This window comes from Centropristis striata, chromosome 3, assembly GCF_030273125.1.
Source record: "Centropristis striata isolate RG_2023a ecotype Rhode Island chromosome 3, C.striata_1.0, whole genome shotgun sequence".
NCBI lineage: Eukaryota > Metazoa > Chordata > Actinopteri > Perciformes > Serranidae > Centropristis > Centropristis striata.
Genome location: NC_081519.1, coordinates 26,307,814 through 26,335,390, shown reverse-complemented (window position 1 = coordinate 26,335,390; position 27,577 = coordinate 26,307,814). Strand labels below are relative to the sequence as shown.

The 27,577-nt window shown below is 41.0% G+C and overlaps 2 protein-coding genes across 5 annotated transcripts in view; one reads left to right on the top strand and one right to left on the bottom strand.

Moving 5' to 3' along the window:
* Window positions 1-4,737: 4,737 nt before the first annotated feature.
* The window catches only part of ripor3 (RIPOR family member 3), a 111,251-nt gene continuing 88,411 nt past the window's right edge, over window positions 4,738-27,577 (bottom strand). For all 4 annotated transcript variants that reach the window (XM_059329004.1, XM_059329005.1, XM_059329006.1 and 1 more), the window contains 14 exons: window positions 16,742-16,862; window positions 15,411-15,565; window positions 14,849-15,079; window positions 14,628-14,679; window positions 12,788-13,036; window positions 12,552-12,697; window positions 12,286-12,451; window positions 12,050-12,179; window positions 11,049-11,213; window positions 9,134-9,298; window positions 7,904-8,106; window positions 6,334-6,417; window positions 6,100-6,190; window positions 4,738-5,317 (listed from right to left, as the gene is read on the bottom strand). In XM_059329004.1, coding sequence (XP_059184987.1) covers window positions 5,217-5,317; window positions 6,100-6,190; window positions 6,334-6,417; window positions 7,904-8,106; window positions 9,134-9,298; window positions 11,049-11,213; window positions 12,050-12,179; window positions 12,286-12,451; window positions 12,552-12,697; window positions 12,788-13,036; window positions 14,628-14,679; window positions 14,849-15,079; window positions 15,411-15,565; window positions 16,742-16,862 — 2,059 coding nt within the window. In that variant the 3' untranslated portion in view covers window positions 4,738-5,216. The remainder of the gene's footprint in view (window positions 5,318-6,099; window positions 6,191-6,333; window positions 6,418-7,903; window positions 8,107-9,133; window positions 9,299-11,048; window positions 11,214-12,049; window positions 12,180-12,285; window positions 12,452-12,551; window positions 12,698-12,787; window positions 13,037-14,627; window positions 14,680-14,848; window positions 15,080-15,410; window positions 15,566-16,741; window positions 16,863-27,577) is intronic.
* On the top strand, window positions 21,117-25,614 carry LOC131968224 (uncharacterized). The gene is made up of 7 exons (XM_059329008.1): window positions 21,117-21,277; window positions 23,788-24,222; window positions 24,415-24,501; window positions 24,596-24,658; window positions 24,830-24,860; window positions 25,012-25,115; window positions 25,212-25,614. The coding sequence occupies exons 2-7, from the start codon at window positions 24,163-24,165 to the stop codon at window positions 25,509-25,511; spliced, it is 645 nt and encodes a 214-aa protein (XP_059184991.1). The 5' UTR covers window positions 21,117-21,277; window positions 23,788-24,162; the 3' UTR covers window positions 25,512-25,614.

The following is a 27,577-nucleotide window of genomic DNA, read 5'->3' as shown; positions in this document are numbered from 1 at the left end:
ATTTGCTATTTAACCCTAACAAGACAAAATGTTATTTCATTGTTATATGTAGGAAGAGCACACACCGCTACACCCACAATCAATCTTCCTACATGAAGGGGCACAAAATGACGAAGATTTAAAAAAGTTAAAAATAGAAAGGTTTAATGAAAGGACTTGATAATGATTTTGGTTATTATCAAGACAACCATGGAAAATGTCTAGATAAATAAACTCTCATGAGCTTTTTTTGTTATCATTATATTTGTCTAAATAAATGTACCTTTAGTTGTACCAGACAGTGAAATGAACAAGAAATTGAAGAAAAAAGGGTCATCATCTTATCTTAGAATACACCATTTCCCAATCAGCTCTGGACTTTCCCACTAGATTTCCTTTTCTGGATTCCCCCTTCTGGCTGGCCGTGATACAGCCATTTCCATCTTCTGACCAAAACTGAAACACTGAATGTTGAAGCACTTGTAGTTAAAATGCTTCCTTGTTCGTACATCACGAACCATCAGTTCTCCTGGAGCCAGGGTGATGACCTGGTGAATTCTCATGGTTCCAGCAACAGCTGGTATCAGCTTTTTTCTCCATTGCTTCCTCAACATCTTTACTGTTCATAAATAACAGTTTCACAGTTGTGTTTGTTTCAGTCAAGGCCCTGAATAACTCTTCTGCATCTGGGATGTCACGTCCCTTTATGTTAGCTGCTCTTTTTAAGGCCCCCCCCGACACCATCTGCTGCTCCTTTTCCATGACTAGCCTCCAAAAATTCCAAGAACCAGCCTTGAATCCTCTTTTGTCCAGTTCTGTAGTGAAAAGGTAGAAGTTGCCTCGTTGTTTGTATTGAGTACAGGCTCTGTCGCTTAAAAAGTGCAGCACAGACACTTTTGGGCTTGAAGGTAATCCAGCACAGGATTTAGGTTCTGCCATATTACTGGAGGGTCTTTATGTCTACTGGGGCAGATGGGGCTAAAGCACACAGACTCTGGGTGTCCACCAACATACAACACACCTGTATGAGGGGTGGCCTGCTGATGTGAAGCCCCACAGTAGACCACCTGAACTTGAGAACTATATTTACAGCTGTAGTTTTCTGAGAAGTCAACATGTATCAGAGCCTCTTCCCCTGACATGTTCTTCTTCAGCTCAGGGCAGAAGGCATACTGCTGCTTGATGTTAAAGTGATGCATTTTTAATCTCTTTACATAACTGTGGGGGAGCTCAATGAGGTGTTCTTGTGTGACCTCTGCAGATTTCTTGACTGTCACCTTGACAGTTGCCTTTTCTCCCTTTTTGTCCTTCTCCTCTGTTACCCACTGGGTAAACCATGTGTTTGAGGTGCATTAATTCGTTTTTTATGAAATCCTTAGTGAACCTGCTGGTCTTCCTTCTCTCAAAATGATGACATGTCATGATCTTTACATTTTTTATTTGGAAATCCAAGGGACTGACTTGCAAATTTTTGCAAGTGAACAGCCGTTGACTGCTCTGTGTGAGACAAGGGAGTGTTATCTTGGGGCTCCCTCTGTCTGTGTCTCTTGAAAAGTCAAGGTCATTACTGGCAGGTGTAGGACCCTCATTTCACTCTGTGTTTGTATGGAGAATTAAAAAACAGAATGAACAAGTTGTCAAAAATGTCTAGACCGTCTCCACTGACCATACCTGCCATTTATCAACTTTTTTTTTTAGACATTAGACAAGTTAAAATGTTTTTACACGTGTTATCAGAGAGTCGTGAATGGAGCGAGGACTCAATCAAGAAACTTCTGTCTGAAACTTCGGTCTGATGCCCCTGTGCGCTTGATTGCTGGGATTCTCCCAGTCTTCATCACTCATTTTATTTCACACATCTCTATAACAACATACACTAAAAAAAATCTTTCTACTCCAATACCAAAATTCTCGAATTCTCGAACAGTCTAAAACTGCTCGATACACTTCATTTTAAGAAATGCAGATAATTTCTCATTTTTATTAATCTAGTCTTGCAGGAAGAGGCTCAAACCAATCAGACGGGACATTTTCAAACACAGTTTAAAGGCCGAGCTCTGTTTTTTTAATGTTCTGAACATTTTCAAGGAATTGTTTTACAAGTTTATTTATTTTTATCAAAAAGGAGACATTTTCACATTTCTTATTCCAAAACCCTTCCTAAACATGATGCAGAGTTGACCACCATAAAGGCGATAGAAAAATCCTTATTTTACTCCATAACCTTCTCTGCCTTGCACACAAAAAAGCTCTTTTGTCTTTTTCCCATGCCATTTTATTGACCTCACAAACATTCCTTACATTTCCCAGTTACAGAGGTCCCAGGTCAGTTTAACCAAAGGCCCTTCCAAAAGTTAACTTGAACAGCCAGCAGTGGGCAGCACCTGTCTCTGTTTCAATGATGAGACAATCTGTGGTCATCCAGACTGAAAACTGTTATCTTCAGCAATTTGAGAAAATGTGTTTCTAAATTGTCAAAGGAGAGAAAGATGTAAGGAAATTTAGTAACACTTGATAATAAGGTTGAAAAGCAATAACATGAAAGGATTGTAACCTTCAGGCTAAATCACTGCATACTAATACAACACACTTTCATCAGCCCCTAGCATACAGCAGCTGCACTCGTATCATCTCCAAATCAGGAAACTCACTGACAATTTTAGTACATTTTTCCCAATCAAAAATAGATTAAGGACAGCATAATAAAAAAAACTCTTATATGCTGTTTGGCTGCCTCTCAGAGTTGCTCGAATCATAATCCTCTGGTGTCCCTGAATGTCTGTTTGTGGAAAAATTTCAGCAGCCATTTCATGTTCCTTCGACTAAGCATTCAAACACTAGTGAAAACAATGATTCTAAGATACATCTTCAGATTCGCAGGAACACATCATCAGTGAGATCATTGGGGGTTTTGGGTCTTTCAAAATCATACCCCCTCACTCAGGTGACCCAGCCAGGCCCTGACTTGTGTTCCAGTAGCATTGGCCAACAGATCACTCCTCCTGCAAAGCCATCTGGAGGCCCTCTCTGCTGCCTCCATGTTAGCCTTGATGGCTTTCCCCTTTGCAGGCCCCATAATGCCAAGTAAGTCATAAACTTTGCACAGTGGGCGTCCAGCAAAGCCTCTACACCCCGACTTGACAGGCTTGCAGCTACTTGCAGAGAGCACCATATTTGGCCTCAGTGAAGTTGGCGTCACATTATCAGGGAACTTGAGCTGCCTCACCAGATCAACAAAGTTCATAGTCTGAGGTAGTGACCAGTAGCTGCTGATCTGGTCTATGACAGGCGCAGCTCTCCAGCCCTTACAAAGGTGATGTTCCTCTGGCTGTGGACCTGCTTGATGTTGGTCATGCCTTTGGAGATGTCTTCAGCGATGGACTTTTGCACCACGTCATGCCAACGATATCAGACCTCCCCTAGAGCTGTTGGGCAACCACTGAAGATATGCTCCAGCAAACCTCTCATGAGACAACAAGGACAGTGATGTAAATAGGGAAACAATAGTACTATCTGTCAGTGCTAAACCTCTCCAATGCAAATGTGACAGTGATGATGGCCATTGCCTGCAGGCATCTGTCTGCTTCTCCCTTGGCTGATTAGATGATCCTGGCTAAGTCTTCATCGGATTGATGCCACTCTCTGTGCTGGCTTGCTGGAGGCCACTTGTTCTAGTGCTGCTGAACTATTGTGGTAGGATGTAACGAGATTTATGTTTGGAGGTTCTAGGCTTTGTGGGGTTCTTCCGGGCTGGGCTCCTCATTCGTCTCACCAGGGCCAAGTCCTGAGAGCTGTGCTTCTCTCACTTCTGCCAAGTGTTTTATTCTGGCCCCATGGATTTTAACCCTTTGATGCACAACATGGGTGAAAAATGACCTGCATTCATTTCCGATGTTATTTAATGCTGCTGTGCTCTATCTTTTGATATCAACTTATTTTATGATTGAATATTTCAGGTTTTCTTTAAATATCTTGTTTTTGATTACAACAGATCATTATTTCCATTTTGCCTCTCATACTTTATGAAGAAAAAAAGGTTTTGTATTATTACATAGCTAACTACTTGGCTAAGTAGCTTGCTAAGCTAAATACTTAGCTAAAAAATGGATATGGGTCATTTTTCACCCATGTTGTGCAGTGACACAAAAAGGGATTTTATTAAAAAATAATAAAGGGAAACATAAAATGAGGATGTATGATGATCAAGAAGAAAACTAATTGAGGAAAACCTGGAATATTAAATGATGAAAATAATTTATTGCAAAGATATAGAACATAAAAACTCATACATATCGGGTCACTTTAGACCTATGTTGTGCATCAAAGGGTTAAGGCCATGCTAGTCTTTGTTGCTGATACACAGTCATCACTGTTGGATCCGTCCTATTGAGGTGCTCATTCTCTCTCTCTCTGGCTCCCCTGGCGGTATGTCTGTGTGGGTTGATCTGTAAGTTGAGTTGGGTTCTTCCTCACAGAAGAAGCAAGTCGGGCTGCTACCCCTTCCTGCCCCGGCTGTCCACTGTCTCTCTAGTCATCACCAATCACTTCTCGTGGTCTCCCAGCTTATGATTCTAAGGTTCATCCTCAGATGCACTGGAATACATCATCAATGATGTTCCTGAGGTCTTTGGGGTACAAAACAATGAAGGTACAACTTAGTAGAGAAAATTAACCTACCACAGGTTGATTTTTAGACTCCTTCTGTATGAGGTTGGTTCCTCTAATAAAGCTTGATTCACACAAGCAGGAGGGGCACTGTTCACAGCAGTTATTATAGATTTATTTGGTTTTAGGGTTTAATATTTATATGATATTTTGGATTTTTGCTAATTTTGCCACGTTTAATATAACAAGCATGTAGACCTATTTGAGAGTAAGTGCCAACTTGAAAAAGCAGGGATAATTTTACAGCAGGTTAAAAAGTAATACTGCAAAAACTTTATACAAAATTTTACATATTTTTGCAAAATAAATCGATCCTTCCCGACAAAGTTAAAGTCACAATCTTTAGTTCTTTTTCTGCACTCGTCTCACCACAGATTTCTTTAAACACAAATCAGAAAATACAATTCCTCATACTGGCATTTCCCCTCAATAGAGGGCTCATAAACTTTACCGACCAACTCAGAAGCATCCTCCGGTTATATTTAGTCTCTCACCCTGACAGTCAAAATGATTGAGACTCCTAATGCCGGATCCCTTCAGAAAAAGGCGTATTTAAGGACCAAACTTGTTTCCTATAGAAAAGTTATCTCAGTCTCTTGGTTTTGGTAAACCTCTTCCTGCACCTCAGCGTACAGCTGGTCCATCCTCTGGAAGGCCAGGTGCCCCTTTTTACCTGCAGATGGACAGATTGAAAGTATAATAAAAAACATGATGAAATAAAACATAATAGTGAATACTTTTGAGCCCTCATTCATAATGTTGACATTCAAATTCACTGTTAAAAGTAAAACTTCCTTTAAATTAAAACAGTTATGGCAATAATTTGCACAACTTTTCTAAATTTAAATCAACATGTATTTTTTGATTAAAATGAAAGCTTAATATATTCACAAATTTTAAGTACAGTTTAATTAAAGTGTTAAAGCATCTCAATAACTTAAATTTAATTATATCAATAAATCCACAGCTTTATTATTAGATTCACATATATAATTTAAAATTAAATTCTGGGAATGAATAGCAAAAATCTGTTTTATTTAACTAAGAATGAATACCAACATCTTAATCAACCGAATTATGTATGTTATGTGAATAAACATGGTATAAAAATATTTTAAAAACATTTGTTTGAAGGCAAGTCATGAATCGAACAATTTATTTTTTGTTTATTTGCTGATCCACACTGACATTCTTGCAGCTGGATAATCGCATCAGCAACAGAAGTGGTGATCTTGTCAGTCTTTAAAGTCTACTTCTAAATCAAATTAAGTTGCATGTTTTTTGGCATCTCTACTCATTCAGTTTAAACTCAATATTTCTGCTCAGTTATGCTACACTATGTAAATATGACGACATACATTTAAAGCTTAATTCGTAAACATCCATAGGTTTAAATGTAAAAAACAAAAAAGACATTTGGCAATACAATACAAATAAAATAACTACTGTTTGTACCAAAAGAGAGGACTGTTTCTCTGGCAGCGCTGCGTAGATCTTCATCCACTGATTTCCACAAATCTGCTATGTGATCCATACTCTCTGTCGCCTGGCAAACACACACACACACACACACATACACACACACACACACACACACACACACACACACAAAAATTGCTAAAATACCAGACACTGCCAAAAACTGTATTTCTTGTCTTGCTGAGAGTTTGTGTAGTGTGTGTTGCTCACCCTGAGGCATTTAAGAGCCAGACAGGAGCCATGTTGGATATGAACATCAGTGCTTTTCAAACTCTCTGTGTAGTAAACTACCACCTGGAATAGAAGGTTAACACACAAAGAAATAAGAGAGAAATACTTGTTTTGTCAGAGTAGTTTCATCATTTCATTTTGTGTTGAGCTGTTAAAACAGGATGTTTAGTGATAAGTTGGACACTACATGCTGTTAATATTACTGAGTCTTGTTTCATTCATCTGTTGTTTCTTGTTGGGCCTCAGTTTGCCATGTTTGCTTTCAGCATATTTTTGAGCATGCAGTAGCTGAGGTTATCCTGGACAGTATTTGTCATTCTTTTGGATTTTTGCATTAATAATAAACTTGCATTTGCATAAAGCAGCATATGTGTCAACTCCCGTGTTGGTGAGAGTAATAAAAACTAAATATCATTAAGGTACATTTAAAACAGATACAAAAATATGCAATTAATTTTCAATTAATTTTCAATTAATCTAATGTTTTTTTACTATGGACAATCATGATTAAATATTTTAATTGATTGACAGCCCTTATAAAAACGACAAAGAGTAACCAGGCAAGCCGAGAAGCTTCATTTTGTGAAGCAGATAATTTCTCTGCTGGCCATGTTTCACAATTACCTTTGTATTCAGATCCCACTTAAGGTTATTAAACACGGTTCTGAGATATTTGTAAGAATTGATGATTTCAACACATTCATCATGTATGATGCACTCTGTGACTTTATCTTTGTCGTTTCTTCTGAAATCTTATTTGCTTAGAAAATACTGAGACAAATAATCTAAAGCGTAGCTAGTAACATGGTGATGTTTATTAGGTATATGAGGTATAATATTCACCATGTGCCATCTCACTTTAGTAAGTGGAGCTGCTCACTGGCGAACAAGTCAGACAGTAGTTGTACTGGGCGGTTTCTGGGGCTGGGCCTGTGTCAAAGGCGTCAGGGAGCTTAATTCAACTTTTTGATTGATTCTGTTAACTATCAGAGGCCGTGTCCTTTACTTGTCAACCAGGCGAAATAGCCTATTTTTCTTTACTGTTAAACTTTTTTTAAATTACTTTTTACAAAATAATGTATTGTTTTGAATGTTTAACTGATATGTTAATCAAAATTCAACATATTATGTGGTGGTTATATTGACATCACTAATCTTAGCCAATAATCAGGAGATAGCAAAGTGGGTACATTGGTCTGTTCAAGTAGTTAAACACTGTAAATCTTAAAGAAAAGCCACACGCGTATTTAGACATTCATGGTTCCCAGAGAATGAATCCCATTGATTGTGGTGGTCTTCTATGCTCTATTGGACGAATCAATGCTCAAATAAATGCTTGTTTAATGAACAAAAAAGTTTTACAACTAATGCAACTCATCAACCTCATCTGCATTTCTTTTTACTGCGAACATACTAAATTAAGATGCAGCATGGTAAGAATTTAATTTTAAGTATGCAATGTTAGCATTTAGCTTTTAGTCTCAACAAAACAGGATTCAGGACTCTAACTTATTAAAGCAAACACATTGGCTGGGACAGCTTTATGTACCTTGCTCCTGAATGCCTTGCAGCCTGCAGCTCTGCAGAGACAGTTGGCAGCAGCTTTGCAGACTTTGTGGTTGGAGTCGATCTGCAGGCCAGCGAGGGTCTGCAGTGTGCATCTGAGTGGGAGGAGCTCTGTGATGCACCGCCCCCTCAGCTTATTTAAAGCCTGCCTTCTTTTGGGGCCCCTCAGGGTTGACAAGATGTACTCTGAAACATATAAGTGACCATGATGAATGAATAGATAAGCACGGAGTCTGTTTAATATTTGCTCTGGAGCTTGTAATCAAATCAAGCGACCTCCAGCAGCAGATGAAATTTAAGTTTAATGGAACGGGTAAAGGTTTAGGATTTGCATATTAACTTTTGGAGCTTTTTTTATGAGTAAATTTGGGAAAATATTGTATATGTCCTCAAACTAGGGCTGTAAATTCATTTAAAAATGTAATAATTAATGACACATTTTACAATGATTAATCACAACTAATTATATCCCAAGCACCGAGGTGCGGGGACCTATTGAAATTGAAGGAATTATTATTCTCTCCAATGAAACATCTTTTGGGGGGCTTTCTCATATTCAAAAACTCACCAAACTTGGAACATAGGTCAATCCTTGTGAAAAATTATATATTTCATTGGTCTCATCAATGGGTGTGCCAAAATGACTCAGTAGCCCCTAGAATATTTGAATGGAGGGGCACCCTATGGGGAGCATTCACGTAAATGAACAGAATTTGGTAAACATGTATCATGGGGAGTTTCACCAAAAAACCTCTTGGACCAAGACCCAAAACTCAACAGGCACAGGCAACACAGCATTTTTCACAGTTTTTTTGCCATTTCCACATCACATACTTTAACAAATTCCTTTTTTAACGAAAAGATCACTTTGCCATACTTTGTCCGATCTGGTCCAAACTTCTCATGCTTCGTCCAGTCCTGAACATGTCTACATAACAATATTTCATAGTCCCACCCCTTACGATTTAACAACTCCCCCTTACATAAAACATCCACGTTGTGTACTTTTAGCGAACTCCTTCTAGAGATTTAATCTGATCAACAATAAACTTGGTCAGTACCATCATAAGCCTTTAGGATCAAAAGTAATTTAAAGCTTTACCGACCATCACACTATGTGGGCATGGCATGGTGGCAAATTATGGTGTTTTGCTATAAAACACAACACTGTATAACTTGACCATACACAGAGTTTAAAAGATGAAAGATATACCTTCTTTGGAGAGGCGTGAGATGTGCTCTCCCAGCTCTAGGATGCTCCAGCGTTTAAGATACACTGACAGTTGGAAGATGGTGACTCTCTCTGGACTGCAGACTTCCCGAGGGCTGGGCACCATCCGACAGGCTGTCTGGACCTGCTGCAGGAGCTGAGAAAACACTGAAGAGGAGGGAGAAAGAGGTTTTCAGCTCAGTCAGCAAGTAAGAACTCTTCAGTGTTTGATCAGTGTGCAGGAGCCAACATCTACTGTATCACTCATATCACTCAATATCGCCAGTGTTCAGCGGGGGAGCTGACCTGGGGATATTGTCTGACGGTGGAAAGAGCACTTTGAGGAACTCCTTAATCCAGCTAGCACATCCTCTGTGGAAGACGCAGAGTCTGAAGACTCAGGGGAAGACTCATCAGTATCCCTGGCAGAAGTCACAGAGGTAGTTAAAAAGCCGCCCGGCGCCAAGGCGCCAGGGTTGGATGAGATTCGCCCTTAGATGCTGAGGGCTCTGGACACTGTTGGGCTGCCATGGTTGACACGCCTCTTCAGTGTCGCATGGAGGTCTGGGACAGTGCCAGTGGAGTGGCAGACCGAGGTGGTGGTTCCCATTTTCAAAAAAGGGGACCAGAGGGTGTGTTCCTATTACCGTGGAATCACACTTCTCAGCTCCCCGGAAGTCTACTCCAGGGTGCTGGAAAGGAGGCTCTGGCCAATTGTCGAACCTCAGATTCAAGAGGAACAATGTGGCTTCCGTCCTGGCCGTGGAACTGCGGACCAGCTCTTTACCCTAGTGAGACTGCTGGAGGGGTCATGGGAGTTTGCTCATGCAGTCTACATGAGCTTAGTGGACTTGGAGAAGGTTGCTTTGAGCCATTCGGTCCCTAAATAACTAAAGTAGCTGAGAGAGCTGTGTCCATATACTTGGCACAATGTCAAACACGTTCCCAGTGGGTGATGGACTCTGTCAGAGCTGTCCCTTGTCTCCGATCCTGTTCGTGGTGTTCATGGACAGCATCTCAAGGTGCAGTCGGGCAAGGAGTAGCTTTGGTTTGGTGAATTGCATATCTGCTTTTTGTAGATGATGTGCTTCTTCTGGCTTCATCAGACCGGGACCTCCAGCACTCATTCGGTGGACTGCCCCCTCTGAGGTACTGCCTCAAGCGAAGGAGTTCAAGTATATCGGAGTCTTGTTTACGAGTGAGGGTAGAATGGATAAGATGGACAGGAGGTTTGATGCGGTCAGCAGTGTTGGGGGCTTTGTACTGTTGAAGAAGGAGCTGAGCCAGAAGGTGAAGCACTTGATTTACTGGTCCATCTATGTTATAACCCTCACCTATGATCATGAGCTAAAAGAATTCCAAAAGAATGAGATTGCAGATACACAATGAGGAAATGAGTTTCCTTCGTAGGGTGGCTGGGCTCAGCCTTAGAGATAGGGTGAGGAGCTCAGACATCTGGAGGGAGCTCTGAGTAGAGCCACTGCTCCTTTGTGTCAAAAGGGCACCTCCTGTTAGAGGTTTTTCAGGCACATCCGCCTGGTAGGAGGCCCCTGGGAAGACTCAGAACAAGTTGAAGGGAATATATCTCTGGCCTGGCCTGGGAATGCCTCAGGGTACCCCAGGAGGAGCTGGATGTTCTGGCTGGGGAGAGGGATATCTGGAATGCCTTGCTTAGCCCAACCCAGCCCCGGATAAGCAGATGAAAATGGATGGATGGTATATGTTTGTAAATCAACCAACTGTGTTTCTTCTTGCAAAGATTTAGAAATGTGAACATGATGATTATGAGACTTACAAGCCAACTTTAGAATAACTCATGTACATACTCATACATTGTAAACAAACTAATGATCACAAAAATGGACAAAAAAAATTCAACCATATGTGTAAGAAAGTTGGTGTGTGTGTCTCACAGTACCTTTTTCTGACTGGCCGGGCTGCTTGGCCTTCACCTTGTGGGTGTAACGTTTCTTTAACGTCCTGGAGAAACTGTCTGAGAGGCAACAGAAGGGGGAGCTGCTGTCGTTCACACACTCCTGCCAGAACAACAGCACGTCCCTCATTCTCTGGTCCTTAGGGAGGACTAAGTGAAGAAAGAAGACAGGAATCATATGTTTACCTTTACTTACCCATGGACAAGAACCAGAACATGGTTGACATGAACAGAACAGGATAGTTCCTCAAACAACTATGCCAAAGATTTGGGTTTTAGTGAGTTCACACTACACAATATTATCCCTGATTTTCCACTTGCCGAAGATCGCAGACAAACGCTCCATTTAAGAGGCAACACATTGCTTGCTACTGTGAGTGACATTCACTATCTGTACATTTTCAAAGACCCAATCTTGGAGATGCACAGAGGTCTCACAGATGTCCAAGAGATATCTAGCTGGTTAAATATCTGGACCTGTGAAAGTTGTTTTAACCAGCAATGCCAGCAGTGTTGACCTAAAGACAATGAGACTGAAAGATACGAAGTGAGGGAAATATCGAGGTGGAGTTGTAACACCTGCAATAATACATCCACAGGCATGGTATTTCTTTTTTCTTCCTTGGTTTTCTGCTTTAGATCAGTGCACAAACAACTTAGATTGTTAGCTTCTTGCAGACATCCTCTTTCGAAGGAAATAAATTATGTCTTGCGTCTTTTCCGGTATCACTTCTCTTCTCTGTGTTTTGTTGACTAAATGTAGCACAGAGAGACTAGTCAAATAATCCTCCTAGTAAAATTTCTGGTAATATGTGACCCCATGTTGTTGATCAATCACATAATTGGCCAACCACAACAACTTTAGAATACCCCTTTATAAGACAGAAAATCAAGTAATCGGATAGGCTGCTAGAAATAATGTAATGCATAATGATGTATAATTATAAATTATCTCTAAAAGAGAGAAAAACAGCTTTTCCACTAACTGTCTCTAGCAGAGATGGTGTCGTTCTTCTCTAGCAGCAGACAGCTCATTCGGTCCAGAACTTCAGCTTGGAGAGCCATTTCCTCCAGCAGATCCCTCCGAGATGGGAGGAACTCGGTCGTTCTTATCCTCTGAGGAAACAAAGTGCAATTCTAAGATTTTGACCAGCAAGTTTGAGGGGGAAACAGACAAGGGACAACATTTAATTTGGACATAACTCATAGACACATCCTGTACCTGGAGCAGGAGGCAGCATATATCCAGGTGGGTCTCAAGTGCCTGGTCAAGACCCCAGTTCCCAGTAGTTAGCGGGGTGATGACTAACTCTTCTTCAGAGACTGTTTGGCTGTTCAGGTTGAGGAGGCCAAGACTCCTCAAAGCGCTCTGCTGTAAAGAACCGACGCTGATGGATGAAGACAAAAACAAGAGATGAGTTGTTTCAAATCAAATCAGTCTTTATTGATTTAATGTTACACTGCTTGTCAGTTAATCATTGAACACACCCACTGTCCTTCAGCCTCATGCTGCCCAAACAGGAAGTATCATCATCTACGTTGAAATCATTTGACAGAAAGTCAAAGCTGCCCAGGACTTCCTCGACAGCCAGAGTCTCCTCTGAGGATGAACTGGTCATCAGGGAGAGGTCGTTCTGTGGAGGAACATGTGTACACATTAGTGAAGATAAATGGCATAAAGATAACTTACAGGTGTGAATATGTGTATAAATACACACTGGTACCTTCAGTATGGTTGTCAGGTGAAGAATCTGGTGGTCCAGGGTTCTCAATTCCTTCTCAGAGCAGTTCTGGTTTTGTAATATCTTCTCCAGCTCCATGATCAAGACTCCCAGCCTGATGGCCTGTGCTCGGCGCCCCAGCCTGCCCGGCGTCTGGCCAGTGGTCATGGGTGAGGAAGGGGTTACAGCTGTGAGCTGAACAGGGGATATAGGCAAGGCTAGGGCTGAATATGACTGACATTCTGTGGGGTCCTGGAACAAAAGTAGGGAAGATTGAGTTTAAAATGAGGAGAGGAGTCCAGTTAGTAGTGTTGAGACCACAGTTATCTCACAGATGGAATTGGACCTGCAGCCACACTGCTACCCCACTCTTTCTGGACCTGGACACAGACTGCTCTCTCCTCTCCACTGCATTGGGCCTACTCGAATGTAGCCCAAAAAGCCTGTCTAAAGATTCTGACACATGGTTAACCCATAGACTGTATATAAATAATGGACGTAGTCAGCGTGACGTTACTCATTGGTTTGTGACCTGTTGGAAGCATCGAGTTCAGCGTTACACTCGTCGCCATCTTATTTCCGATTCGGGGGGCAGACCATATCTGGACTGTGGAGGAGCGAGAGGGATCTGATCACTGACTACAGCCTCTCTACACCTCAACCTGACTGAGAGAAGCTGCTGCTTATTCATGTTAGCATTAACTGGGATGTTAGTTTTGGCTAGCAAAAAACAAAATCAAAATGTACGTTACTGACCTCAGAAAACTGAAAAGCGACTCCATGGAGTGTCTGTATTAAGTGAAAATACAGTGAAAGGGTCAAAATTATGGGACCAAATCGGTAAACGTCCTTTTTTATATCTATATAACGTTATATATAACTTTATTGACAGGTTGCCATGGATACACATTGTTCTGCTTCTCTCCTGATGAAGGCTCGCCTTGCTAGTGACCTGTCAATCAAAGCTAGTCACGCCCCAAATCATACAATTCTTCATCTTCTATTTTCTTCTAAATGGGGCCATTATTAGAACTATTAAAATGAAATGGTCTTGAAGAAGATTTTTTACTAGTGATTGAGACTGTCGTGTTGTCCTAAAAAAATTTCTGAGGTGAGAAGTTTTCTCATTTTGCATTGAAATGGATGGACAGAACAGTTGTTGCAGCCAAACTTAGCGCCCCCTGCTGGAATTTTTGGTAGAATGCAGCTTAAGGCACTTCCTGGTTTGCCTCCATGCTCAGACATGGAGGTTGCTGCCTGGGTTAACCTCTTACCATTCCAAGTCCTTTTTTTATTTATTTTTTAATTTTTTTAGAATTGGGGTTTGTGGGCAATGGAAGTTTAGGGGGAGATAGCAGGACAACAATAAATGCCACATAGAAGGGGTAGACATCATCTGACAGCTGTAAACCTGAAGATTAGTTTGAGATGCAGCGTAAGCAGGTAAAAGCAAAATCTTACATTGCAGGTCTGATCCTTAAAGCAAATGTGATGGAAAATTGGTACTTTTCTGACTAATTGAAGGCATATACTTTATATGACAAATTGAAAAAGACTTGAAACTAGTGATTGAGACATACCCATTATGAGAATGTTTACCGAGGTGATGAATCAAATGAAAAGTAGGCTGAGTCCTTTTTACAACCAGTGTGAGTTCCCCCCACTGGCCATTAGAAAGAATGCAGATTTAAGGCACTTCAGCATTCTTTCAGACTCTGAGGTTGGATCAGTGGTTGAAGGATCCTCTCTCTCACTATTTATATTTGCAGCAGGATTTCAATGCAGTGTTGAATTGGGCTAAAAGTTTCATGATTCAAGTAAAGCCTGCAGATGTTTTTATTACCTGGTCTGGTTCTCCAGCTGTGTTCTTTCTGAGGATATCAGGAGTGCTGGACCTGTGTTAAGAAAAATGTTATTTATTTGTTTGCCGTATTAATATGAAGAGGTAGTATTAGAGGATTTACAATGAGGATATAAAGATAGTTCCCAAAATATTCAACATGGTTTCTGACAGCACACAAACACTTTTCATGAGTGCAGGTAAAATACATTAAGAATACTAACCTCTTCAGATCCAGGAGGGAACCTGTTTTACTCTCTGCTGGTGTAGATGCAGTATCTAACACAGTCCTCCACTCCTCCTCTCTATCCTTCTCACCCAGGCTCTTCCTGCTCTCCCTCTCCTCTGTCGAGACCTCCATGGATCCTTCCTCCCCAAGGAGGAGCTGAGTCTGGCTTCCTCCCAGACTGGTGCCTTGACTGTGGCTGGAGGGGTTGCTGTAAGTCTGGGTGAGACTGTGGAGGAAATAATTTAATATGAAAGGTGAAATACATGTAAATCTATGCATGCTGACATACATTCATATTGCATCTCACATAGCGTTCATTTCTGAGGATGTGCACAACCGATGATCCAAACCACCGAAAGATATGCAAAGCTGATGTCATGCATTTGCTTCTTCGTAGATAAATCAAATATATTTGAGCCTTAAGACTGGCATTATTTAGCAATAAACAGCAACAATTTCTCTAACAGGTATTGTCTCTTTAGCGCCTGTTTATTTGTTTGAAATCCATTGCCATTCAAGATACAATAACATCTGTGTTATCCTTTATTGCTTCACACCTGTAGGAGCTCTGCGGGCTGTGGTTGGGTGTGATGATGGTGTGTGATGGGTCAGGCAGGTAGTTGAGCAGAGACACACCTCCTCTGTGATGTCGACTTTTAGATACCAGAGACGGGAGGGAATCTTCTGGATCCTGCAGCTCACGCATCATCGTCTGCAGCGGATGGAGAACAACCATAAAAGAGGGCAGTCCGTGGCCTAGAGGTTAGGAATCGGGCTTGTAACTGGAGAGTCACCAGTTCGAGTTCTGGTACAAGGACTGAAGTGCCCTTGAGCAAGGCACCTAACCCCCTTGCACAGTTCCCCGGGCGCAGTAATGTGCTGCCCACTGCTCCTTGCATGGTGTGTTCACTTGTGTGTAAAAAAGGATGGGTAAAATGCAGAGGTTGAATTTCCCCATTGTGGGATAAATAAAGTAATTAATCTCTAATCTCAAAGAGAGAGGATACACTGCCCTTGTGAAAAAATTTGACTGATTTATGGCCTATTGATGACCTTTGACCTTTGATAGGTCCTGGGTATTTATCAGGTTGTAATGGATGTTGATCTTTGACCCGTGATGGATGTTGACCTTTGACTTTTGATTTATGGCAGCCTTAAAGTTTTTTTGATTGCTTTCAGTGTATCAACACAACCCTTTGCACTGAAACTCTTTGACTAGTGAAATATCCAAATCGCAGGAAGGTGCAACATTGTTGAGCTAAGATGTCCCAGCCTACAAATCGTACTCTACAGACTAAAGACATTTTTTTTAAAAGAGATCTTTGCAAAAAATGTTTAAATAAAAATGCGGAAAAAAATATAATGCCCCAAATATCAAATCATATTGCAACATCAGTCAAAATGATTATAATTATACAATTATAATTGTTTTTTCAAATTGTGCATCGCTAAATCTAATAAGACTGCAGCAGAAAAGCAATTAAACTATACATTAAAAAGTATATTGTCACGTGTGTGTTTTTCCAGAAATCAAAGAATTACTGCTGTGGTTCCATATTAAAATCCCGTCAAATAATTTTCATTTTTTAAACATTTGCATACATACACTGTATACACCATTAATGTTCTGAATATAATGTGCTTTTATTATACATTTTATACAATCATTCTGCAGTACTGTATCATGTGGTAAAGCCAATAAAACCCTTTGTATTGAGGGTAAGTTAAAAGATATATGTGCTTTGGGTATACTGATGTATGTCTTACAAACACATCCCCACAATTAAAATCCAAAAAAATCTGTGCATTTTAGGGTTAGCCTCATTTTTCTGTCGATGTTCTGTAGGTTGAGATATGCAGTTGGGTTGTTAGCCCAGTCTGTACTCACTATAAAGTATTTCTCAGTGAAGGAGGGCGTGCCCGGTGCCGTCCAGCTGTAAACTGAGCTCTTCCTGCTGGACGCAGACCGCCTGCTGAGTGCCCTCATCTTCTCAGCGCTGTCAAAAGGACTGCAAGTGCAAACACAAACACAGACATTGAAATACGTCACAATCGCACAGTAAAAATATAAACTTACACTGCACACATATTACATAATTGGTTTAATCTATATGACAGTAAAACAGCAGACATTTTCTTTATATTTCTGGCCTGTCTTGTAACTGTTTCCAGACATTTCCAAACTCTTGATTCCTTTCCAGACATGAAATATTCCACATCTTTTCCTCTACCTTTTCTCCCATTGCAGTAATTCTGACTGTATGTGTGTGCATACTGTGTGAAAAAACCTGAAATCATTAAACCTTTTAGTCATAGCCCTTGTATTTGGATTGATTTTGTGCTTTCATGGATCCCATCAGTGCAATTTTACTGACCCTGTACTCTTTGAATTTACTCTGTGTAATATCTAATACCATATTTTTTCTAATAGCGTCTGTAATTTGACTTTTGTTGGAGGTTGTTCATCAACATCCTACTTTATATTGATCAGTTGCAGACATTCACACCTCAAGGCTTTGTAGTGAAGCCGCAGTGTTTTATTTGTGTTCAATCAGTGCATTTACATGCAAAGTTTAATCGAGCTATTGCTAGGGGGGGGTGCATGTGCACGTGCGTTGTCTTGTCATACATTCCGGCGAAAATCCTATTCCAATCACATTATCTGGGTGTCTTTATCTGAGTTGAAGAACTCTGATATTAGTCGGACTAAGACGTTTACATGCAGTTCAGTTGTCGAGTTATAGTAAGATTAAAGCAATAATTAGTTTATTTCAAGTCTCATGTAAACGTACTGACTGATTTTTTAAGTCGGCTTCTCTGAGATTTGAACCACCAAATGTTGTCTTCTTTTGCTGCATACAGCTGTATTAGTGTATTCATGTTCATTTATATGGAGTTTATATGAAGCAGGAACACTGATTGAAATAATTTAACTGTGACTCATTCAGAGACTCAACAGAAACGTGTGTGTGGTGTGTGTGTGTGTGTGTGTGTGTGTGAGAGAGAGATAGAGAGAATCCATGAAACGTCCTCCACCTGGCTTCTCTAAATCCTGAAATGTGATCCGTCATGGTGCAAGGGCACAGCGGAGTATGTCTCTCTCTGTGTGTGTGTGTGTGTGTGTGTGTGTGTATTCACTCTGTATTCACTGAGCTACACAGATACAGCTGTCTCAGGTTATAGAGGTACAGAGGAGTCAGAGGCGGAGGAAGAAGAAAATAACAACAGCAGATTCTGCAGGAAGGCTCAATGTCAATGACTCTTTAATAACCAAACACAGAATTTGTTGTTGTTTACATCACATTGTTTGCTTCTTGGTCCTGTTTTACTGCTGTGAACATGAGGTAGAGTAACCTTTAAGAATCTGTTTGAAATTTCAGAAATCAAAATCAAAAAGAGAGAAAAGGAAAACAAGCAAATGTTTTGTGTAAAGCACATTTTTAATTTGTGCCTAAAAAAATCAAAAGAAAGGAATTAAATTTGGAAAAGAAATTGGAAAATACTAAAACAAAAGTTTGTGCTAACTAACAATCACATCACAGGAGTGAATGTAACAAGTTCTCCAACCGAAATGACAGAATAGGTTGTGTGTCAGTACCGCCCATTAAGACACATATATGTACATATAGCGCTTCACAGTACAGCGGCACCTTCTAGCACATGTATTACTGTAAAGTTCTGCTGGTTTTTACCATAAAAACAACAGGTTTGCAGTTGTAAAAAAGGCTGCAGTTTCGGTGGATTTGTGTTATAAAACCACAAGGGGTGTGACGAGATCTCACGAGATTAAAGTCGACGATATTTCTCGTCGTGTTAAAAAACTTCTATTTGTGACCTGTGAGGGCAGTAAAATGAAAAGAAGAAGAGGAGGAGAAGGAGGGGAAGCAATCGAAGAGGCACAGTCCTCCTGCAGCAGTCTCCCCCAGCTGCAGTTAGCGATGCGGGTTAATTCAAGATCGCTTTATTTAGGATAATTAGCCATGCTGGTTTGTTTTGATCAGCTGCTGGCAGCGGCCTCAGCTGCGTCTCCAGAGTTTAATCCGTCGTGTATGTGATCACGGTCGAAACTGTTGCTAAGCGATTACCATACGTCACCTCCGGGGTCTCATTAATCCCTCTGGGGGATTTTATTTTTTTATTTATCTTATTTTAACTTTTATAAATTTTAGTTTTGTGTGCTTGCTTGCAAAAGCACACTAACTACTATTCACCGGGCTTATTAGTGCCACGGCTGAGCAGCGAGGCATCTCTTATTATTGCTCATGTTTATTTTGTGTGCTTGCTTGCAAAAGCACACTAACTACTACTCACCGGGACTATTTTTATTTTGTGTGCTTGCTTGCAAAAGCACACTAACTACTATTCACCGGGACTATTTTTATTATTATTTTGTGTGCTTGCTTGCAAAAGCACACTAACTACTATTCACCGGGCTTATTAGTGCCACGGCTGAGCAGCGAGGCACTCATCTTCACTGCAAGCAGTGAGGATGAGTGCCTCGTGCAAAGCACGAGGCATCTCTTATTAGTGCCACGGCTGAGCAGCGAGGCACTCATCTTCACTGCAAGCAGTGAGGATGAGTGCCTCGTGCGAAGCACGAGGCATCTCTTATTATTGCTCATGTTTATTAGTGCCACGGCTGAGCAGCGAGGCACTCATCTTCACTGCAAGCAGTGAGGATGAGTGCCTCGTGCGAAGCACGAGGCATCTCTTGTTATTGCTCATGTTTATTATTTATTTATATATTATAGATTATTCTTCCGTAAAAACTTTGGCGCGTAACTAGTCCCACAGCTTTGAGAAATCGCGAAAAGTAAAAACGTCAAAAGTTGCGCCCTAATCGGGAATCGTGTGGAATGACTTTTATTAGCGATCGGCGCACACGTTTTCGCACAACGTGCACAAACGTGCACTTTTCGGCCCATCCGGAACGCATTGCGCAAACTTTGGGGCCTCACCATTTGCAAACCGTTGCTCGTAAAATTCCGAACCGATTTAGAAAGTTGTAGGGCCTGAATTTAACTCGAGTCCTGTGAAATTTCAAAGCGATTGCACGTATAGTTTTCGCACGAAGTGCGAAAACATTTCCATTTTTCCAAACTAATGGGAAGGGCGATTTTCCCATGTGTGTGTATTGCGCGGAATGTTCAGAGTCTAGAGTGATGATGTCATCACGCAGAGTGGAGAAGGACAGAAGAAATTGTCAGAAAATAAATTTGAAAACTGTGCTCCAGGCCGCAAATTTCACTCAACAGTAATAATTTATACATAGAAACGTAGGAAAATTTGTCCTCTCACTCACAATCCTCTGGTAAAGCTGTCAGAGTTATAGTTTAGGCGCAGGACACAGAGAAGTGCCACCAAAACGCACGAACTGCCCCATTGTGTCCCATATTAAAAACACACAAGGATTTTTGAAAAAATCAGATTTAAGAGTTTTTTTAGATCGCTCTAACAAAGCTATTTTTTCATTTTTCTTAAAAAAAAATATATGTAGATGTTCAGGAAGAACTCAGGACGCTCAAAGTGAAGTCGGATCAATGATAGGTAATATGGTTTTGCCGAAAATGCTTTCTGTTCGAGGCCAGAAATTCCAGTCTCTCCACCTCTGGCTGTACTGGCTGACCAGTTCTAAATAACAATACTTAGCAAATTCCCGCCCTTTTTGATAAGCCACGCCCCCTTTCTTAACTAATGAACCGTTTGTCCTAGAAACTTGTATGAGGTGTCAGATTACTCAGCATGGCGTCCCTGTTTAACTGGTGATTGATTACCCCCCCCCCCCCCCCTTTGATTAGCCAAAGCATTGCATTATGTATTTATTTAACCATTCATATGAACATTTTATTGTATAATTATTTAAGCATTTAATCATGAATATTATAATAATGAATAATGAAATTAATATAATGAAGCAATGGGATATGTATGTATTTAAATAACCCTTATACAAGTTATTTTATATTTTATCAGTTTTATTTTTAACTTTTATTCCTCAGTCAATGATTTTACTGCATTGCACCTTGTAACTCAAAAAGACACTTTAAAAATTAAATTCACTTTCTCTCACACACACACGCACACGCACGCACGCACACACACACACACACACACACACACACACACACACACACACAAAATCAGAAACAGCCCCACGTGTCTTTGAGTGACAGGCAGATTGATCACGCAATTCTATTGGACCAGACATCACTTGACTTGTCACTATAAAGTTCTTTCGCGGGCTTTCCTCCTTCCCGTGTTTCAGACACACCCACACTGAGCGGACGCACAGTGAGTGAGAGAAATACGGACTTTTGCTTGGCTTTGCTTGGCTTTAACCTGCTTTTGGACAACCATTTGGATTACTTTTGGATTACCTGTTGGACTACCTGCTTGGCGGATCTACGTGGACTTGTTTTCAAAGGTAAGATATATTAAATTTCATACTTTTATGCTCTCTGCGCTGTGTTTCATCAAGAAAAAAATTAAACAGTATGTCTTGTGTGCAGTGTCTCAACCTAGCAGCATAAGCTACCTAGCCTAACACTCGGTAATAATGCTGACCGATAAATTATATTTTAATGAATTAAGAAAGATAATTTTAATAACAGCATTGTGTGTCTACACTGGTGGGCGGGGAATAGCTGGTTAGCAGGCCCGGACCTAAAATAGCAACATTAGCTAGCTAGGCAAACAATAAGGCCCTTGTGCAGTGTCTCAACCAGGCAAAAGGCCTAGCTACCTAGGCAAACGTTCGGTAATAATGCTGAACATTAAATGATATTTTAATGAATTAAGAAAGATAATTTTAATCAGAGCATCGTGTTTGTGTACACTGGTGTGTGGGGGTGTAACATCATAGCTGTATTAGCTGTAGGCTAAAGTCCGGCTGTGCTAAAAATAGCTTTGGAGCTGTGTTAGTAATTTAGCCTGCCTCCATTCACAACAAATAAACTACATTTATTAAATGTACCATTATTAGTAAAGGAGGCAGAGAAATAGCTAAACATGACATGTTGAGCATGAGAGGAGACAGAAGCTAGGTTGAGACGCCTCAATTCAACCCCATTGTCAAGTTTCGCGCCACAGGTAGTGATGTCATCTGTCGCTGGGCAGAAACTGACACACTTGTCTGTGAGTGGCTAAATACATGCAGTACATAGAGACAGACAGAGAAAACTGTGTTTGAATGTACGATCATTTTGTGCATATATGATTATAGATGCATATGAATTTACTGAGGACGCACAAAAGCATTTTTATATAAATATACATTATACAATTATTTATTTAATCATTTATTGACCATTTAATTTCATCATTATTTTATTATTATTTAATCATAAATAACATTTGTGATTTGTTGGTACAAAAAATAACTTGAATTACATGTATGCTATTGTGTGTTACTGGATATATATCCTCTATGGTTGTTAAAGCTGATGTTGGTGTAATGCACTGTGTATATGTCACTATTAGTCAGCTATTATCAGATGTGTGAATATGGTTTTCAGTTGACTGAAAAAGCTGTTTATTGTGACATCATCGCCCGCTGTGGCTACTGTGTGTGTGTGTGTGTGTGTGGGAGTGTGTGTCTGTCTATGTTTGTCATGTGACCTCATGGCCTGCCGTGGCTTTCTGCATGTTGGCTTATGTTAGTGTGTTGCAGTGTGTATTGATCACCTGTAGCTCACTATTACCAGATATGTGAATATGGTTTTCAGTTGACTGATTAGGCTGTTTATTGTGACATCATCGCCCGCCGTGGCTACTGTACTGTGTGTGTGATTCTGTGTGTCTGTCGTGTGTTTCTGTCTGTCTCTGTGTGTTTCTGTTTGTCTCAGTACGTTTCTGTCTGTATGTGTTTCTGTCTGCCTGTCATTCTATCTGAATGTGCAGGGATGCAAACAAGTCGCTTTTCGGCGATTCTCGCTTTTTTCACGGGAGTTTGGGTGACTTGTGCAAATTGTGTAGATCCGTTGAGTTTTATTTTTTGGGGGGGGACGTTTATGAGCAACAGGAGTTTGTTTTTGAAACTTTTGGGGACTGAAAACATGAATTAATCTTAATTTTTGCCTCTCAAAACTTCTTATATCCGGTCAGTTTATAATGTTAAAGTGACATGGATATCTGTGTATAATCAATAATGTCGCTGCAGTATTTATGCCTTTAGATGTGTGCTTTGTTTTGTGACTGTGCACAACCGCGCGGCACAGGCTGGCAGGGGCGATGTGTGGGGGGATGGGCTACCTGTCTCAACCTGTCTGTACGCCGGTCTCTCTGCGGACAGGTCGGGCTGCAGTCCCCGCTGTGATTTGATCAGCACTGACTAGTTTGATAGTTGTGAATTTCGTTTCAAATGAGTAACATTAATACTGAACTCCATTGGAAAAATCCTTCTAATTAACACAACGATGATTGTGACGGATCACCTGGTAACTGGTCATTTAAGTTACATTGTTACTGAAATGAGTCCACATTTATCTACAAAATATGTGCCAAATTACATTGAAGTGGCTAAATGAATGTTGTTTTTTCAATATCATTCATGTTGTTTATCCTAAACTCCTCTAAACAAGGGTTGTTGTAAATAGTGTATTTTTTATAAGGGAGTTCTGCAGGCAGTTCAGTATCTCCAGCACACACCTCCAGCATTTCAGAGCAGATGCTCGGTGGCTCTCTTTTTTTCACCATACCTATTGCATCCCTGTATGTGTTTGGCTGTCTCCGTTTTTTGTCTCTGTGTTTCTGTCTGTCTCTGTTTCTGTCATATGTGTGTTTCTGTGCTTTTGTCTGTATGTTTGTCAGTGTGTTGTGTGTGTGTTTCTGTGTGTCTGTCAAGAATGACTTCACTCTTTCCAGTCTGTATTCTTTTCTCTTTTCTGTAATTTAATATAAACCACAGTCTAAAACTATTTGTTTTCTTTTTTGCAGCTTCCCACTCAGAGGCTTCTGAGAGCAAGACCCCACACACACCACACTTCATTCATTCTTGATCTTATATTGAGAATCACATACTGAGAATCACATAGAAATCAAACACAGCACACAACATAAAATACATAGACCTATACTGACTATAAATCCATTCTCAAACACACACACACACACACACACACACACACACACACACACACACACACACACACACACACGCACACACTCTGTTTGCATTGTTTATTGTTCAAGTGATTGTTGGTATTGTGTTTGTTCAAATTTCACACTTTTACACTGCATTGTGTACGTCTGTGAGATAACCGTGTTTTGGAGTATTTCTTCTTGAGTGTTTACAGCTTGGTGTAGGACAAGATGCCGCGGAAGGGGAAGCGTTGCAGGGCCCAGAAGCAGCGATGGAGCAAGCCGGACCAGGTAGACACTGCAGCTCAGCCCATCCACTGTCACCCAACAAGCAAACTACACAATAGATAGCTTTAGGGCTATATGTTACAACAGACTGCAAAGCATTAAAGTAGACGTGAGGAAAAATTATTATTGCTTCTTCTGTCAAGTGACTGCAATGTGTCACTTATTGACTGCATTTGATTGGTGTTGTGCTTTGAGGTGACCCAGCTGGAGACGCCGCCGCCAGCCCAGCCGTTCTGGACCCAGAAAGATGGACCCAGCCCCTCCCAGTCTCCTGCCCAGAAGGTATAGTGCTCACTCCATGCTTATTATCAATTAGTAATGAAATACACTGGAATTCAAAGTCTTCAGTTTTAGTAACTTGATTTCTGTGTGTCAGATGGCCAAGCTCCACATCCCTCTGCCGACCTCACCCTCCTGCTCCCCTTACCAGCCTGGACAGGTATTTTTATTTCTTTTACAACTCGCACACACACACACACACACACACACACACACACACACACACACACACACAGGGTATTTGCAGTACAGTGTTCCAAAACTACACAAGTCCTCAGTGTACTACAAGTGTGAGTAGTGATGTAATACTTTGTCTCTGTCCCACCATCAGGTGCGTCTACCCCCCTCTGACTTCCGCCCAGGTATGTAGCCCACTGTTTGTTTTTCATGTAAATTGTATATTCTTGTTGTGTAATTGTAAACAGGTTATCCCTGAGCTTTTTACAGGTTTTATAATGTGTTGCCTTTGTTTTAAGCAGCTTTGACAGTTTTTGTGTCTGTGCTTGCTCCTAGGCCGCGGTACGGGTCGTCGCCATCGCATGCTGCTGTGGGAGAAGTCCCCCTTTACTGGCCGATTCCGGAAGTTGGTCGTCCCAGCCGAGTCACCCGACATGAAGGTATAATACTCTTAGATTCCATTGAGTTAAATCTGATTGTTGTAGTAATGGGGGATCTTTGCAAGTTGATAAAAAAAAAAATGTCTTCTTATGCAGTTCGTCCTGCTTGTTGGAGACTCCCACCTTCGGGCCATCGCCGACGGGTTTGTGGGGATGCCGGACCGACTGCTGTCCTTTGGCGTCCTGTCCGTCCCTGGGGCGTCGGCAGTTGAGTTGCGTACTGAGGTGCTGAATGCTGTGCTGCCTCGCGCACCCGAGGCGGTCTGCATTTTAGCACCCAGTAACGACTTGACTGCCAGCAGGACTGTCACTGAGGCAGGGGTCGCATTTGGTAAGCTCCTGCTGACTGCCTGTGCTATCTGGCCCAACGTAAGTATTTTTATATTATTATCTTGATAATATGTTTGATAATATACTTGGTTTTATGAGTGTAACTTTAATTTCTATGACATTTTGAAAGAGACAATGTAATTTCTGAGAAATAACATGTTTCTCTCTCTATAGGTCTGTGTTCTGGACTTCCCTCCCCGTCTGACCATGGAGCTGGCCCTGCAGGACCTTCTGCGCCAGGAGTACCACCGTGTGGCTGCACGTATGGGTATGTAAACAAAAAAAAACGTACAGTAACATGTATAACAGTGTTTCTTGATATTAAAGTTGCAATGCCAAATTTCACTCCTAACTGATTTGGCTCAAAATATGTATGTATCAATACAGTTCAATGAGTCAATAGTTCAATAAGTCATGATGTTGTTTTTTTTTTTTTTGTATTTTACTTTAGGTGTCAGGTACGTCTCTGCCACCGACCGCTTTCCGCTGACACAACCTGACCTGTGGTGTCCTGACGGTGTAAGTACAATATGTTACACTCTAAGACGTGAAAAAATGTGATGTGCATATTTTTGGTAGATGATAGGAAAAGTTCAGGTAGAGGTTTACTGTGAAATTGTCTGCTAAATCACTTTTGATCATATTTGTCAGGTCCACCTCAGTGACGACGGGATGGTGAGGCTTGCAGAGTTGCTGCGGCGGGCCCCTTACCAGCAGCTGCTGGAGTCCGCAGTCCCAAGGGCCCAGACGCCTCCCAGGACGTCGCCTCCTGCCAGACGTGTCTCACCAAAAGTGGTTGTGAAGGGCGTGGTCACCACGCCACGTCCATCCAGCCCTTTTGAGTGGACATGTGTTGGGCAGACCAAGAAGGTAATAGATTGCACCCTGTACCTGTATGGTTGAAACATTGTCAAAAGGGATGTTCTGTAAACATTTTGCATTTGTTTCTGTTAAATAGTATCAATTAAAAAAAATAAACTCTGGCATTTCTCATTACAGATGGACCAGCCAGCGGAGCCTGCACAGCATGTTCGTCCTGTTTATAATTTTCTTCATGTTAAACAATTAACAGATGATTATTGAGGTCTATGATTTGATGGTCAGCGACTCTTTCTTGTTCTGTCTTCACAGGTGGACGTGGGGGTGCATCCGATCCCACTAAATCCTGTGTGGTTTAGTCCGGCGATCTTGGATGTGATGGAGAAGGCCGTTCCAGCCCACCTTCCCAGTGCTGTGGAGTGCGCAGCTCGTCCGGACGGCAGGAAGGTAATGTTGATGCAAATTTCATCTTTTCATTGAGGCGTCTTTAAAAAGTGTCTCCCTCTTCCTGTTTATATTGTCTTTGAGCTAAGCCACAAATATGGTGTGAAAAAAGTCTGTATGATTTTTGTTCCACCAGAAGTTGACCGTGGAGCGCCAGGAGAGACGTGATGCCTCCAAGAGGACACCGCAGAAGCAGCAGGTTTGTCATATTATGTCTGATTATTTGAGTAATACTTGACTTATTTGGATTTGTTTGTTGTGTATTTAGAGTAGACACACTCTAGACAAAAACATTTTTACATATATGTCATATATTAAAATACATGTTATAATTTTGTTAATGCAGTTCACACAGTTATTTATTTCTTGTTGTAGGTGGAGGCACCGGCCGTGGAGGAGTCCTCCAAGCCAGCACCTCGCAGTCCTAGGAGAGCGGTGGTAACTGAGGAGCCTGGTGCGTCTGGCCCTGCCCAGCCACAGGAGTCTACCTTCCAGGAACGTCCAAGCCAGGTAATTTGCATCATTTAACTGCTGCACCTCTGTCTGCACTCACTCTCTCACACACACACTTTCTGACCCAGGGTTGTGAACCACTGGGCTCAGTAGTTTTATTTTTAATACTTAAGTATATTTTGCTGCTAATACTTATGTGCCTTTTTATTTATTCAGTATTTGCCATGCAGGACTTTTACTTGTAATGGAGCATTTTTACATTGTTGTCTTGGTACTTGGATGTTATTACTTTCTCCACACACTGCTGGTTATATATGTTGGAGGCATGTAAGGTATGTTAAAGAATATAAGATTAATGATGATGATAATGAAACGAATTGATTAATGATGAGATTGATAATAATTGAACTGTCACT

Excerpts from the sequence above, each read along its gene's own strand:
- LOC131968224 (XM_059329008.1), top strand. The coding sequence starts at position 24,163 with ATGCCGCGGAAGGGGAAGCGTTGCAGGGCCCAGAAGCAGCGATGGAGC. Across the intron at positions 24,659-24,829 it reads CCCCTTACCAGCCTGGACAG|GTGCGTCTACCCCCCTCTGA; the intron begins GTATTTTTATTT and ends TCCCACCATCAG. Across the intron at positions 25,116-25,211 it reads CCGAGTCACCCGACATGAAG|TTCGTCCTGCTTGTTGGAGA; the intron begins GTATAATACTCT and ends CTTCTTATGCAG.